The sequence below is a fragment of the Dermacentor albipictus genome, chromosome 1 (assembly GCF_038994185.2).
Source record: "Dermacentor albipictus isolate Rhodes 1998 colony chromosome 1, USDA_Dalb.pri_finalv2, whole genome shotgun sequence".
In the NCBI taxonomy this organism is placed as follows: Eukaryota; Metazoa; Arthropoda; class Arachnida; order Ixodida; family Ixodidae; genus Dermacentor; species Dermacentor albipictus.
The window spans coordinates 186,371,110-186,385,484 of NC_091821.1; the positions used below are offsets into that span (position 1 = coordinate 186,371,110).

At 45.1% G+C, this 14,375-nt stretch overlaps 1 protein-coding gene across 1 annotated transcript; it reads right to left on the minus strand.

The window, feature by feature from the left end:
• Nucleotides 1-292: 292 nt before the first annotated feature.
• On the minus strand, nt 293-13,518 carry LOC139056150 (uncharacterized). Its single transcript, XM_070534099.1, has 5 exons — nt 13,398-13,518; nt 10,655-10,739; nt 8,184-8,351; nt 6,118-6,216; nt 293-698 (listed from the first exon to the last, which is right to left on the minus strand). Exons 2-5 carry the CDS (start codon nt 10,733-10,735, stop codon nt 639-641), a joined length of 408 nt encoding a protein of 135 aa, XP_070390200.1. The 5' UTR covers nt 10,736-10,739; nt 13,398-13,518; the 3' UTR covers nt 293-638.
• Nucleotides 13,519-14,375: the final 857 nt, after the last annotated feature.

A 14,375-nucleotide genomic window follows, 5' to 3' on the forward strand; every position in this document is an offset into this window, starting at 1 on the left:
TGTATACTTTTTATTCTTTCACTGTAGTGTGTTCGTTATACGCCGCTTACTCTAGTAATGCACTGATTTATTGTTACGCAACTACCCTGTATATCATATTGGCATTGGTGACATGTAACTAACTAAGTAACTAACAAATGAATACCTAACTAACTAACTAACAAATGAATAACTAACTAATTAATAAATGTATAACTAACTAACTATCTAATAAATGAATAACTAACTAACTAACTTTTAAATGAATAACTAACTAACTAATAAATGAATAACTAAATAAACAAATAGGCGATTGTTTTTGCCTTATTAAACAAGTTTTCACCACCACCCTAATCATCATCTCAGACATCAGTAGGCTCGGTTGCCAGTCTCACAATCAGCCTCCGAGACAAAAATGCCCGCGCACATATACCGCGGCAAGACTCGATCGGCGTTATAATCGGCGACGTTCGCGGCGATGTGGCAGGAAGCGATTATTTCTCGCTCGAATGCCAGAACGCCCGCGATCACGTTGCGAAGCGCACAATTGCGCGAGGAACTGCTGAGCGGTTCTCGCGCCATGTCATGGCACGAGCACACTTCTTTCACCGACAGGCAACGTGTTCTTCTAGAAAAGGACAATATGCACCACGATCGATTCACTTCAGGGTGTAAATAAGATGACCTGCGTGGAGTAGGCCGCAAATGAGCCCACCGAGCTGAAAAAAAAAGAAAAGAAATACATCTTGACCATCTGAAACGCAACAGGCCCAACAGTGAGAAATCAAAGGCTTTTTTTCCCCTAAAATCATTTGAAAATCGACATATCGCACGTGGCACGAAGTACACACGTACACTTGTAGATATATTATGCGAACAGGCGCACAATAATTAGAAATAATAAATTATTTGACTAGGTTTCAAAAATTCTAACTTGTTTATTAGCTGAATGGGTACTAGGATTGTATGAATGTAGCGAAAGGTGGGTACAGCTTTCTTTCTAACTGACATACAACGTCCAAACGTCACGCGTACCGAGAATAATACTTTCACCGTATAAAGACACTTCTCAATGCACAGTCAATGGTGAATTTGTTTCGAATTTAAAACTAAACAAAACATCACGATCAAAACGCATCATCTTATAACACTGTGTGCGGCTGTCGTTGTGTTCTATCCCAGATAATGTACTGGAACGGAACGCGTTTGCTTTCTGTTTGCCTCATCCTACCTTTCTGTATCGTCCCGGTTTTTATGCGAAGCATACTAGCCGCACAACCACGCTCTTCCTTGCTGCGCCGCGCGCGGCCGCGTAGCTACCATATGACGTCATAGCAGCTGCAAAAGCAGAGGCTCAACTCGTGCGCTCGCTTGCGGCCGCGTAGCTACATAGCCGGGTCTCAGCTCGTGCGCTCGCCTGCGGTCGCACAGATGGTACTGCGGCCTAACTCCCGCTCCTCCCGCTATACCAGGTTACCAATACCGCTATACCAGCGGTATAGCAGTATTGGTAGCGGTAGAGCGTATTTATTGGTTTGAAAATAAAGGAATCAGCACAGTAACGCATGAGTTGTTTCTTCGTCTAGCCGAACCAAATATAGCCAAGCAAAAGCAGTTCACCAGGCTAAACAGTGGTTCAACAACTAAAATAAAGGCTAGTATGCTTCGCATCCTGGGCTTAACCTTAGCTAAGCCACAGCCATTTTTTTTTTCGTCCCTTTTTTTTTTCGCGGTGTCCCCAACAACGAGTCTTTGATTCAAACGGATTACGAAGTGCGTAACAGACAAAGACAACAGCAAGAACAACTAATACGCACAGAGTTTTCTGCTGTTACCCGCGTCCGTTACGAGCTACGTAATGTGTATGATAACACACCAACAGGCCTAAAGAACAACCTATAGTCACCTATGATTCAATCTTTACTTTAAGCGGCCCAACTTAGCTTATATATATATATATATGTAATTAAAGGAAGAAAAAAGACACCCAATATATATATATATATACATATATATATATATATATATATATATATATCGGGTGTCTTTTTTTTTCCTTTAATTGTTTCTTTCATTGCACCTAATTTTAAAAAAAATCGCCTGTGGGAGTTAGCACAATTCTAAACCTTGAACTAAATTATTTGTTAAAGCGATCATTACTTCCACGAGTAATCAAATGTGCAATTGACGAATTAACAAACTTTCAGTGATTAAGTTTTTACTTTTACTCGGGTCGGGCACGCTTTGCTTCGCAAGCGTGTACGGCTGTGGGTCGGGTCTGGATTTGCTGCGGCGTGCTGACACTCAAACTTGTAGTAAAAAAAATGTGCTGTTCCACTTACTTAAAAAAACTGTTTTATGCACTCAAGCACAAACGTAACTGGAACACCCATGCATTTCATGGGACACTCCGAAAATGAATACCTCGAAACTGGTGCCATTCTGAGAATTTGTTCCAAGTGGATAGGCCTTGCGAACTCACCGGCTATAATTCGTAAATTGCAACTAAATGGTTAATTAATGCAATAATTTGTAGTGTTCACTTCATCCGTTTGAACTGTGCTCTGCTGCAAGCAATTTTAAAGAATTTAGTGCAGCTAAAATAACTAAAACGAACACATATGGTATACCCGACGGAGAGAACGCCGAAGAACAGGCAGGGTGCCGACTATCCGGGAAAACTGGGAAAACCGGTAATTATCAGGGATTTTGAATAGTCTGGAAACCCTCAGGGATAACTCAGGGAATTTGTGCTTCTCTCAGAAAAAATTAGCTATAACTTTATTGAAAGGGAACAAAAGTCGCGCCAATGCTGGCTCGAGAAACAGAGAGGAATCGTAACGAATCGTCTTTGACGCGTGTCGTCGGCTGGAGGAGTTGCTATTGTGCAGTCATGGACCGATTTTGCGGACGCGCGATTTTTCGGACATGCCCGATAATTCAGACGGCTTCGCGGCATCACCACGTGCCCAAAGAGTAAATGTGTAAGAACGTCTAAATGTGTAAGAACCCTTCGCCGTCTGATTTTCCAGACTTTCTGCCGTGATCACAGGTCCGAAACGGCATTAATCATAGCCACCACTGCGATCATTTAGATTATCTCGCCGCCTCGAACCGGCGCTCTCGCACGCAAATCCACTGGCAGCTGTAGCCACCACCGCGGCGACTTTAGGCCTAGGTGCTTTGACGTTCGCTATTAAGCTTCTTGCCATTCGGTGCCGTATTTTTCTTCGAAAGAATTCACCACTGTCAGCAATGGCACTGACTCCGCGTTTGTAATTATCGCGATGGCTTCGAAGCTCGGAAAACACGGCGTGTTGCATAATACCGGTTTCTTAAAGTAAGCTTCACCTCAATACACTAATGTTGCGCGGTGAAGCATACGCAAAGTATAGCGGTGAAGCTTAACAAGCCTAGGAAGGGGCAATTGTCACGGGACAGAGTATGTATTCCTTAATTATACAGGTGTACACCCGCCGTCTCCTGCCACAGTACGCGCACCGATATGCCTAATAAATGTACTGGCGTACCTTCAGAGCTTTGTCGGACGTGCCTGTGGCGATTTGAGCCCCTACGAGCACTCATCTTTGTTACTTTCAAAAATATTCCAGCAATCTTTGGACACCCATCAGCTCCCTGCAGATTGGAAAATTGGGAAGGTGGTTCCACTTTACAAGTCCGACAACAAATGCTCACCTCATAACTACCACCCCATTTCCCTTACTAGCATTCCTTGTAAAGTAGTTGAACATATCTTGTTTTCTCATTTAGTTAAGCACTTAGACGATAACTCATTCTTCACACGCGCACAGCACGGTTTCCGCAAACGTTTGTCCTGTGAAACACAACTGCTTTCGTTCACTCACGATCTTCATCTTATTCTTGATAAAGGTTCATGTGCAGACTGTGTTTTCTTCGACTTTGAAAAGGCTTTCGACAAGGTATGTCACAAACTACTCATTTTTAAGCTTAGTAAACTAAATCTTGACCCTAATCTGTTTGCATGGCTAGAGCACTTTCTTCTTAATCAATCCCAGTTCGTTGCATTTAATAACCACTTCTCTACATTTAGCCCTGTTGAATCTGGCGTTCCTCAAGGATCAGTGTTAGGCCCTCTCCTTTTTTTTTATTTATATTAATGACTTACCCAATGAAATTTCTTCTAACATTTATCTCTTTGCCGACGATTGCGTTATTCTTCGTGAAACTTCTGACGCCGATGATGCTAACATTCTGCAAAACGACATTAACGCTGTCTGTAACTGGTGCGACTTGTGGTTAATGAAACTAAACCCATCTAAGTGCAAAACCATGCGTGTAACCCGCCGTGAACTACCTCTTCCGACCTATTACCTTGATAATACTGCCATGGAAGCAGTTGTGTCCTACAAATACCTAGGTGTCCATTTAACCTCTACTCTTTCCTGGTCTTTACACATCGACAGCGTAATCAATAAAAGTAATCGCATGTTAGGTTATATCCGTCGAAATTTCTCTTCCGCTCCGTCATCATTAAAGTTAATTTTGTACAAGACGCTAATTAGGAGTAAATGGAATACGTTTCATCAATTTGGGACCCATAAGCTGAGACACTAATCCAATCTCTCGAATGTGTTTAAAATTATGCCTCGCGTTTCATCTTAAGCAATTATAACCGCACGGCTAGCGTGACTTCTATGAAAAACATCCTCCAACTTCCACCACTTTCTGGTCGTCGCAAATGCTCTCGCCTGGCTTTGTTTCATAAAATATACTTCCATAATTCATATCTGCGCGATAATCTTATTTCATCCCCAACCTACATATCTCCTTGCATTGATCATCATCACAAAGTTGTAGTTTTGCAGTGTCGCACTAGAGCTTGTCATGAGTCTTTTCTTCCTAGGACGTGCCACGAATGGAACCACCTTCCCGCCACGTTGATTGCGATTGCTATTGAAGACCAGGCACAATTTCGTACGGCCATAATCAACACCATCGCTTCGGGCATCACATGTCTATGACTACATCACTTGCTGGCTTCTTTGTTTTCATCGTTATGTAACTTTTTTTTTACCCTACTCCCCTCTAATACGTTGTGGTCTTGAGGGTATAATAAATGAAATGAAATGAAATGAAAAGACTTGCGTTGATTTTTTTCGGACGCTTTCGCGGCTCCTAAGGAGCCCGTAAAAGCGGACGTTGACTGTACTACCGAGCAAGAGGGTGCTTCACATGGTCTGCGGGTCGAACGCGCGGCGGAAGGAGGACGAGAGCAGAAAGGACTGACGCACTGAGAAGTGAATGGGAAAGGAAGCGTGCCGCCGCTTCTTTGAAGGAGATTGAGCTCAAAAAACAAAGTGTTGGCTGATGCCAAAATGCAGGTGTCCCTCAGCCAAATTAAGATAAACTCTTTGAAGCAGTGAAACGCAACACGGAGGCGTTGTGCGCAGGAGAATTGACGTTGTCTTTGCAGCTGGTGAGAGAGAATCTCACTTGTGGCAAAATTCGGGCCTCATACCATCGAGCTTGCCATCAGTTGACAGAAATAGCTCATATTTGAAAATATTTACTTCTGAATGCATCTTCTTTTCATTTGTATTTGAAAATGATGAACTCACTTTGCAACGGGTTTCACCCTTTTTTAGAAGATATTTTATTCCCTGTGCATTTTACTAACCCCTCTCTTCTATTTTTCTTTTTTGAATAACATAGATACTACGCCTTAGTATTCAAACTGGATTAAGTCGTTTTTTATTCATTTTTTTATTTGAAACATGCTTACTAGAGAGTGAAAGCATCGGGTGACATGGTGTCAGCCCATCTGGACATAAAACAAGGTTCTGTGTCACTCAGGGAATTTTGCAAAGGCACTCAGGGGAAACCTGGAAAACTCAGGGAATTTGGAAATGTCGATTTGGTAGACACCCTGACAGGACAGTATATACAATGTACAGCAGCGACATAGTCCTGTTTGTTCCAATCTGTTTGCGTTGCTTATATGGGATGAGCTAAACTCGCTCCACAGAGAGCACTATTGCATTTTCAGGGACGTGGAGGAGGATAATGATAAACTTTTGGGGTCTCCCTTGAAAGAGATATACAGAGAGGGCGGAAAGGGGCCGAGTAATCTGAAGAATCAAGCGGGCAAGTCCTCACCCCTCCAAAGATGCAGTCGCCGGGGCTGTTGTACGTCTGCATGATCACGATGGCGTTGATGATGTAACAAAACGACGACGTCAGTTGATACAGGACGAACTGGAACGGTGAAAATTGGTGAAGGGTCGGAACAACGCGTGACAATGGTAAGCACGACATGTCTGCAACTGACTGCAGGTTGCAGACGATATTTTACCGAGCACATGCGAAACGCCAAACGAAGTCGGCGTGAGAACGCCACTTACTGCCGCATAGGTATTCGAGACACTATGACGCCTTGCAATATCTTGTGAGATGCAAGTAGATATGTGGTCATATGCAGGGCGCGCTGCTGACGTCCAACTTGTTCCAGTAATATTGCGCGGGAGAGATAAAGATGTAATTTTTTTTTCGGTAACTAATAACAATGATGGGTGTCGGGAGCGCGTAATAAGTAAAATGAGGAGTTCGTTAAACAAAAGAGCAGTATAATCAATAGTTAAGTAATACCGTTAAGCCGATAGTTGAAGCCAGCTGGTGTTCGAGGCTTGACCGTTTAGCAAGTTTTAGGTCAGCTGCAGTTTTAGATATCCGTCTCCAAAACGCGTCACAAAAGATATCTAACTAATAGGTGCAGATAATCCAAAAATGCGCGAGGAATGCGTTCAAGAAGAGAAGTGCAGTCCAAATGCATTTAGAACTCGTTATCTTGAAACTACGCTATTCGAACTGTTTCTACAGCCCCCTATCCTTCTTTTTTTTTTAACATGCAGTACGGATTTTGTATAATAAGGCTATAAGCGCAGCGAACGTGGCGTTGTTGCATATGAGTTCCTAGGCGAGACGGACATACTTTGCCACTAATAACGTGAGCGTCAAGAGACAATTAACAAAACTTTATTAATTAACTTTGTTATTAGTGCCTCAGGGGAAGTAGTTTAAGCGGCGAAATTGAAGACAGTCACATATTAATGGCCCCTCATTTTGTTCTTTTCTTTTTTTTAATCTTTAAAGTCGCACCTGATTCGAGATATTTATCATTGAATTAGATCCGTAAATCTAGACCATATATCGAAACCGAGCGCCGCGGGAGCGCGTAAAAGGCGGCCCCGCTATCGAATGAGACCGAAACCGAACGGAAGTTCAGAACGTCTCGGCCAGTCGCGGCAGCTATACGGAACGCTTTGCTTCGCAAGCGTGTGCGGCGGTGTGCGGCGTGTGCGGCGGATTTGCTGCGGCACGCTGTCACTCAAACTTTGCCCCGCACTTCTTTTACGGGGCGTTGCCGCCTGACGCGTTACGGGACGTGCGTATCAGTCTCGATATCGCCTCGATTGGGCTTTGTAGTTTGATGATGCATATCTCGAATTCGATGCAATTTTCAAGATCTTTAAGACTGGTGCGCATGAAGATGTCACTGCCTTCAAATGAGCCGTTTAGACAACAGCCCCCGAGGCACTAATAAAAAAGTTAATTAATGAATTTTTGTTAATCTTCTGAAATTAACTTTATCGGCGGCAAAGTATGTCCGCCTCGCCTAGAAACTTGTCAGCAAGAACGCCACGTTCGCCGCCCTCACTACTTCTTTATGAACAATCTGTATTGTTTAAAAAAAGCAACACTCTGCATACTATGAGCGCCATATACCTTGAGCTACCACTGGCCTAAACTGCGAAAGTCCCGCGCGTGCCCTAATGTTTGCAATAAACACGAACCTTGCCTGTGCTGATAGAGATCACATGATATTCACATTTGGTGGCAGGAATGCTAGGTTTGCATGGCGGAGTGCGTACAAAGCAGAACTAAAAAGAAAATCTGCCTCGGTGAGAACTGAATCAATGAATGGAAAAAATACTAATTCCGGCTCTTTTCCTCAGTCTGTGTAGGAATGCCGCGATTGCCCCTGCAGACACAGTGCTTGACGCTTCCGATTCCGCCACGCTCTACACATAGTATTTACGCGCCGTATGCCAGAAAAAAAAAAGAAAAGAAGAGAGATAGAGAAAAAAGAGAAAAATGTTCCAACAAGAGGCCATGGAGGATCACGTGTTCTATCAACCAGTGGCGCGAGGCAGTGAGTGACTCACGTAGATGGACGATGGAAGGAAGGTGGAATCGGCTTCTGAGAGCAGCGCGGAGAAGATGAAGTGGACGTCGTTGATGCCGTACGTCATGGCTGACAGGTACAAAAACTGCTGGCTGCGGGACTCGACGCCAAACATGAAGTACAGGCAGGCGATGATGGAGCCCAGGATCTGCGGGCGCCGGGACGAAAAAGTAAGACCTCTCGCATTGTGCGCGCAAATACCACGAGATGTCTATCGCGGAGTGGCCGTTCACATGGTGAGATCTTCTCAAGGTGCTCAAATTATTTTGCTCGTTATGGGGTTGTGTCGTACTGCCCCGCATTGTAATATTTTTGTAATTTTTCCCTGGGTAACAAGAATGAAATCTAAAAAAAAAGCAATTACGCAGATCCCACCCATTGTAGGAATCGATGTACGTGAAGCTTTCACGAGCTAGCGAGGCAAGTAGGCGCATTACGACAAAAGACACGCTGCAGATTTCACCGACGAACGCGTCCCAGCCACCATGATGGACCTTGCAGAGAGAGCGGTGCTTTTATTTAGCATTAAAACATGTTGTCGTGTTGAGACAGACGAAGCGCTGTCGTCTGTCTCAGTCACGTCCCGTTGTCCAGCACTGTTGCTCGTTTTCTTCAGACATGTAGCAACCAGGCCAAGTTAGCACGTTATTGCAGAAATAGGTTGCCTCTATGCTATAGCGCCGCAGTACGATGAGAGCCACGCAGCGAATTTTGGCAACGATCGCGTCCCCTGTAACCTCTCTTCATAGATGCGCGCATCACCCGATTATCATCCTTGGAGACCTGAACGCCATGCACGCCGCCTGAGGCTACCGTACAGAGACCCCAAAGGGTCAACAGCTATGGTGCTTCGGGCAACATGAGGGCCTGGCGCTCCTGACAGACCTCCTAGAATTGACTTGCATTAGCAACAGTGTCAGTGCAAATAACTGTCCAGATTTCACGTTTGTGAAGAACACAGCCCAGTACATATGGCAGAACATGCAACCGTGCCTGGGCAACGATCACTATAGTCAGTACCCAAGGGGAAGTGCACCCCAAACGGCTGCGGGGGAAAGGAGTCCCCGTTACCAAATGGGACTGTCTGCGTAAAGCCAGACAGCAGGTGGCACCGACTGTCATTCTTATCCTTGACAAGTGCGTAATGGAGCTACAGGCCAACGTGCTCAATCATACCCAGGAAATCCCCGAAGAGACGAGGGCTGCGGGTGTAGAAAGCCGTCTCTTGCGTATGGGGCAAGCGAGAAACGATATGCACAGACGATGGATGAAGCACAAATACAATCGTATACGCTTAAGATCCGGATAGCGCAACTGGATCAAGAAATCCTCAACCATGTCACCCAGCTCAGCAATCGGCAATGGGGCCAGGTATGCGACAGCATCCAAGGCCGCCTGGGGATGGTGAAGACTTGCATCTGTTACGTCAACTTATGGATCCAGAAAATACCAAGACCGAGCAGAGGCGTAACATGGCACGCCTGGTCCACCAGCAAGCAAGGGATCGCGAAGCTCTTCTGGAACTGCAAGCCCGGTACCTCGGGGAACAAGAACATACGCCAACTCTTCCTTATTCTGGAGAACTGAACGAAGAACTAGATTCCCCTAACATGGAAGTGGAGGTTGAAGGCCACCCTCAGCAAACTTAAAGGCTTCTCAGCTCCGCGAGCGGATGGGATTACCATAAAAACCCTCCGCACTCCGGATGACAATTCTGTCCAGGGCCTGAAGTAATTTCTCAAACAATGTTGGGAGGCTGGGAAAATCCATCAGCAGTGGGAACATGTCTTGGTGGTGCTTATTCCCAAGCCGGGCAAACCACTGAAATTCGAGAACTTGCGCTCTATCTCACTAACATCGTGCTTGGGAAAGCTCACGTAGCACCTAGTGCTTAATAGTCTACACGACTATGTTGAGTGCGGGGATCTCCTCCCGCACTCCATGATCGGATTTCCACCCTTATTTATAAGAGAAAAACATCGAATAAGTGAACCGGAAACCAAAACGGATTCTTAAAATTGGAAACGATTCCCTTATTCCCACGGGCCTCGCGATTAAAAATTCCTCAAAGGCATCGCCGGCTGGCATATTTATGTTGTTGAGAAACAAATGAAGATGAAGACATTGCGCTGCAGCTGAGTACGTCGGTAATCCAGAGGTGTTTGGAAAACATGTTTAGAATAGGTGGTCTCCAAAACCCGACGTCAATTACGTATTTCCGGCTCCCGGAATTGCTTCTGCCGCATGAAGCAAGCAAAATAGTAGCCTTCAAGACCTGCATCTCTTTATCTGGGCGCCCTCACATGGGCGTGGATTCGGACACCACCTATTCGTGCATTTTAGCCGTGCCACAAGGGAGAGCAGACTTGAGTAATGAAGTGATGAAAATGTGATGAAAATAGTGCATGGCGCACTATTTGTGTCGGAACATAGCATATATTCTCCACTTACCGCTTCAAGAAAATTGAAGAGCCCGTGGACGCTCCCTACGTAGCGCGTCGTTACTTGCTGGAACGCCACTTCAGGATCCATTTTCCTTTGGAAGACAGGCGAAAGCATGGGCTTCAGCGCTTAGTTTGGACAGAAATTAAGGTCGCAAAAGTGCAAAGGCCGCCGCTTGCGTCGTTGGTGTTACTGTTTCTGGTCTTCGTCGGTGGCAGCATAAAAGACCGCTCTTCTAGCAGGCGAGCTACACGGTGAGTGCAGCACCAACGCACAAGAATCTCAGGTGACGAGAGTTGGTGGACTTTACACTTTTGCAAGAGCTTGTACATCCGCGCTGTATATCGCAAAAAAAAGAAAAAAAGAAAGAAAACTTATTCTCTTCATGTTCTGCTACCAGTAAATACGCGTGTAACAAGTGGACTATGCCAGTTCAGACTAATGGCGTTGTTCACATTTTGTGCGAGAGGCAACACATATTTAAACGTCGATCAACCGCTTGAATCGCCAGATAACGTGCGACAACAACAACAACAACAAAAGTCGCACTGCCCACCCGTTAGCACCTCAGATTACACCCGGAATTTCACCGAACCCGAATACGTACAGAGAGGCTCTGATCGTCGTCTTTGTTTTTGTTGCCTTTTAAATATGGCATGTGCCCACTACGAGGAGATTGGCCAAGGTTTGCAGTGGAAACAATAATGACGTCCTTCCCCGTAATTCAAGGTTAAACATTACGAATAGTCAAGAGAAACCGCGACATAAATCACTGAAAAAATCAAACAGTCCGATTTTTGAACGCGCACTGAAGGCAATTAACTTCGACTGTTATAACCGCAGATGTAACAGGGCGGACGGAAGCTTTCCGCGCCGTTCTAATCATATCCTAATTATTACCTGAACCATGTTAGTCGAAAATACGTATACCAGCGGAAGTAATGAGCTGCGGATAAAGTATCGAAAGTGTGAGAAACGGATTTATTAAAATATTGTGCCCTATGTCTTTTGTACAAGGACAGAGAGAGCTCCCACTATATATATATATGCAGATATAGGCAGAAAGTATCTCGTCTACATGCTAGACAAGGAAAGGGGGAAAGAAAGGCCCTAGAAGGAGGAGGGCAGAAGGAAGTGAAAAACAAGAATCTCCCCCCCCCCCCAAAAAAAAAGAAAGTCATACAAGTTTGGACATTGATTTCACTTTTGGCATCTTCAGTTATTAACGTCCGAGTCCGACTTGTAATATTGATTTCACTGCTGGATTTGTGTACGTACATATATCAGAGCGGGAATGACAGCTAGATTTTCATAAGGCAGGCAATCAATTCAAGGTTATCAAACAAGAAATCGAGTGCTTTGAAGTTGCATTGACGGAGAGTGCCAGGGACCTCATGTGCGGCCAAGTATCAAAGAATCGTGTTGCAGTGTTGCCGTATTTGTCTCGCATAAGGGCCTTTTTTTCACTGCACGCTCTACAGTATAGTGGAATGTGCTTGACCGACACCACACAGCCACAACTGTCGCAACAGGGACTTGTAGTTAGCTGCTAAGCCCGAGGTCCCGGGATCGAATCCCCGCCCTTGCGGCCACATTTCGATGAGGGCGAAATGCGAAAACATCAGCGTAGCTAGATTTAGGTGCAAGCTAAAGAATCCCAGGTGGTCCAAATAATTCGGAGTCTCCCACTACGGCGTGCCACATAATCAGATCGTGGTTTTGGCACGTAAAACCCCATAATTAAAAAAAAATTGAACGGACTTGTAGTTTGACCAAGGTGGTACAATGGGGTTGTCGTGTTGGGAGCCTCGCTGGAAGCTCAGGTTAAATATAGTAGAGAAACTCACAGCGTCTTAGTAGGGGAGACCGGAGTTCCTTTCGCTCCAACATACCGCTTTGCCAATGCAGATGCCTCAGTCCTTTGTGAAAAAAGTAAGAGTGGGCGAATACTCGAAGATTCGAATACGAATTGAATATCACACCCCAACTATTCCTATCTGTATTCTAAAATGAACTATCTGGCATTTTAATATGGTAACTAACAAATTATTTCGCACCAACCGACTGTTATAGTCCAGAGACTGTTCTCGCCCTGCTCAACAAAATGCACCAAGTAATCACAAGTGAAAGAACGTCAGTAGCTTTAGAAGCAATGCAGAAACAAAATGGATAATGCAAGCTTTGTTTTTGATTTCGCGGCGGAAGCCTACATAACAACCTGTAATTTTTGCTTGTAGTCTGTCACTTCTTTTTTTCAGCAACCATTTGTTAGCGTTCTTGCGAAGCTATAGTCATACAACAGCCATTCATTCTTAGAGAGCTTGTTTGCAACCAGGCTCTAAATATGTTGAAAGGCTATTCAAGTATCCCGTAATAACTGCCTTTTTTTACTGTGGTCAATACAAGCGTGGAACCTAATTACGCCAAAATAAATATTTCTGCTGCAAATATATGCGTCTGCGTGTGACTATTCGATACGCGATTCGTATTCGAAAAAGTTTATATTCGCCTTACTCCACAAAAGAAGAAGTCTTCGTAAATATATGCCAATTAGGGTTGCCACCTCTGCCGAGGAAATGAAAACGGCAACGCCACGGAGGAGGAGTAGGCGGGATGCTGCGATAAGCACAGTACGCAAAAATACAAACAAGATGAAAAGAATCTAAAGCTGTGACACGGTAAGTACAAACTTTCATCATTTATATTCATTGAGAGATTTCCCCGCAGGGGCGTGTGTTGCGAGACCACGTACCCAAGCACACGAGGGTTGGATCCTCCCGCGTCCAACCGTGGGCGACTTGGCCGTGTTCGGGAAAAGGGGATCCTGGGGGTTGAGCCAATGCTGAGTGCTTGGACCTTCGTGGCCCCTCGGCGGAGGCAACGCGCCCCTCGTCTTCACGCAGACGGCACCCCCGGAGTGACACACCCGGCGGAAATCGGCAGTCGCCTTCTCCTGTCTATCTCCCTCCAACCTTCGTCTTCATCTCACTTTCCATCTTTCCTGTCTCCTACTCACTTCTTATTACTTCCGATCTTCCAGACAGCAAAGGTTAACGTTGAGTGAGTAGCCAACCTAGGTTATGTCATATTTGGTTATAGTGGTAACGTATAGCTGGCGTTTGCAGGGCCTCTTTTACAGGTCCCGCAGCGTCCCCCTGTAGGGCTCCATGGTTGGTGGCGGAAATCTTTTGGAAATCTGCGATAAAAAGCAACACGAGAAACTGCATAACTTAGTATCATTTGGAGATGTCCCAGTGACAGTGACCCCGCAGCGCACGATGAACACCACCCGTGGTGTAGTTTCCGATGATGACCTGATGGAGCTCACAGAGGGTGAACTATTAGAAGGCTAGAGCGATCAAAACGTAACCAATGTTGAGAGAATTCTGCTAAGGCGCGACGGAAAAAGGATTAAAACAAAGCACCTAATACTTACCTTTGGTTCAAGTGTGCTCCCTGAGAATTTTGAGACAGGGTATGTGAAGATCCGGGTCAGACGATATGTCCCAAACCCTCTGAGATGTATCAAATGCCAGCGATTTGGTCACAGCTCACAGAACTGCTGAGGCCGCCAAACTTGTGCAAAATGCAGTGCTCATGAGCACTCCTCTGAATCGTGTGAAAACTCTCTCCACTGTGTTAACTGTGATGGGGAGCACGCCGCGTACTCGCGGTCGTGCCCATCATGGAACAAAGAAAAAGAAATTGTCACAATAAGAGCAAAAGAAAA

Coding starts and splice junctions, on each gene's coding strand:
- LOC139056150 (XM_070534099.1), bottom strand. CDS start 10,735: ATGGATCCTGAAGTGGCGTTCCAGCAAGTAACGACGCGCTACGTAGGG. Junction 6,217..8,183: donor TCCTTCCATCGTCCATCTAC/GTGAGTCACTCA, acceptor TCACCGTTCCAG/TTCGTCCTGTATCAACTGAC. Junction 699..6,117: donor GCGACTGCATCTTTGGAGGG/GTGAGGACTTGC, acceptor TTTTTTTTTCAG/CTCGGTGGGCTCATTTGCGG.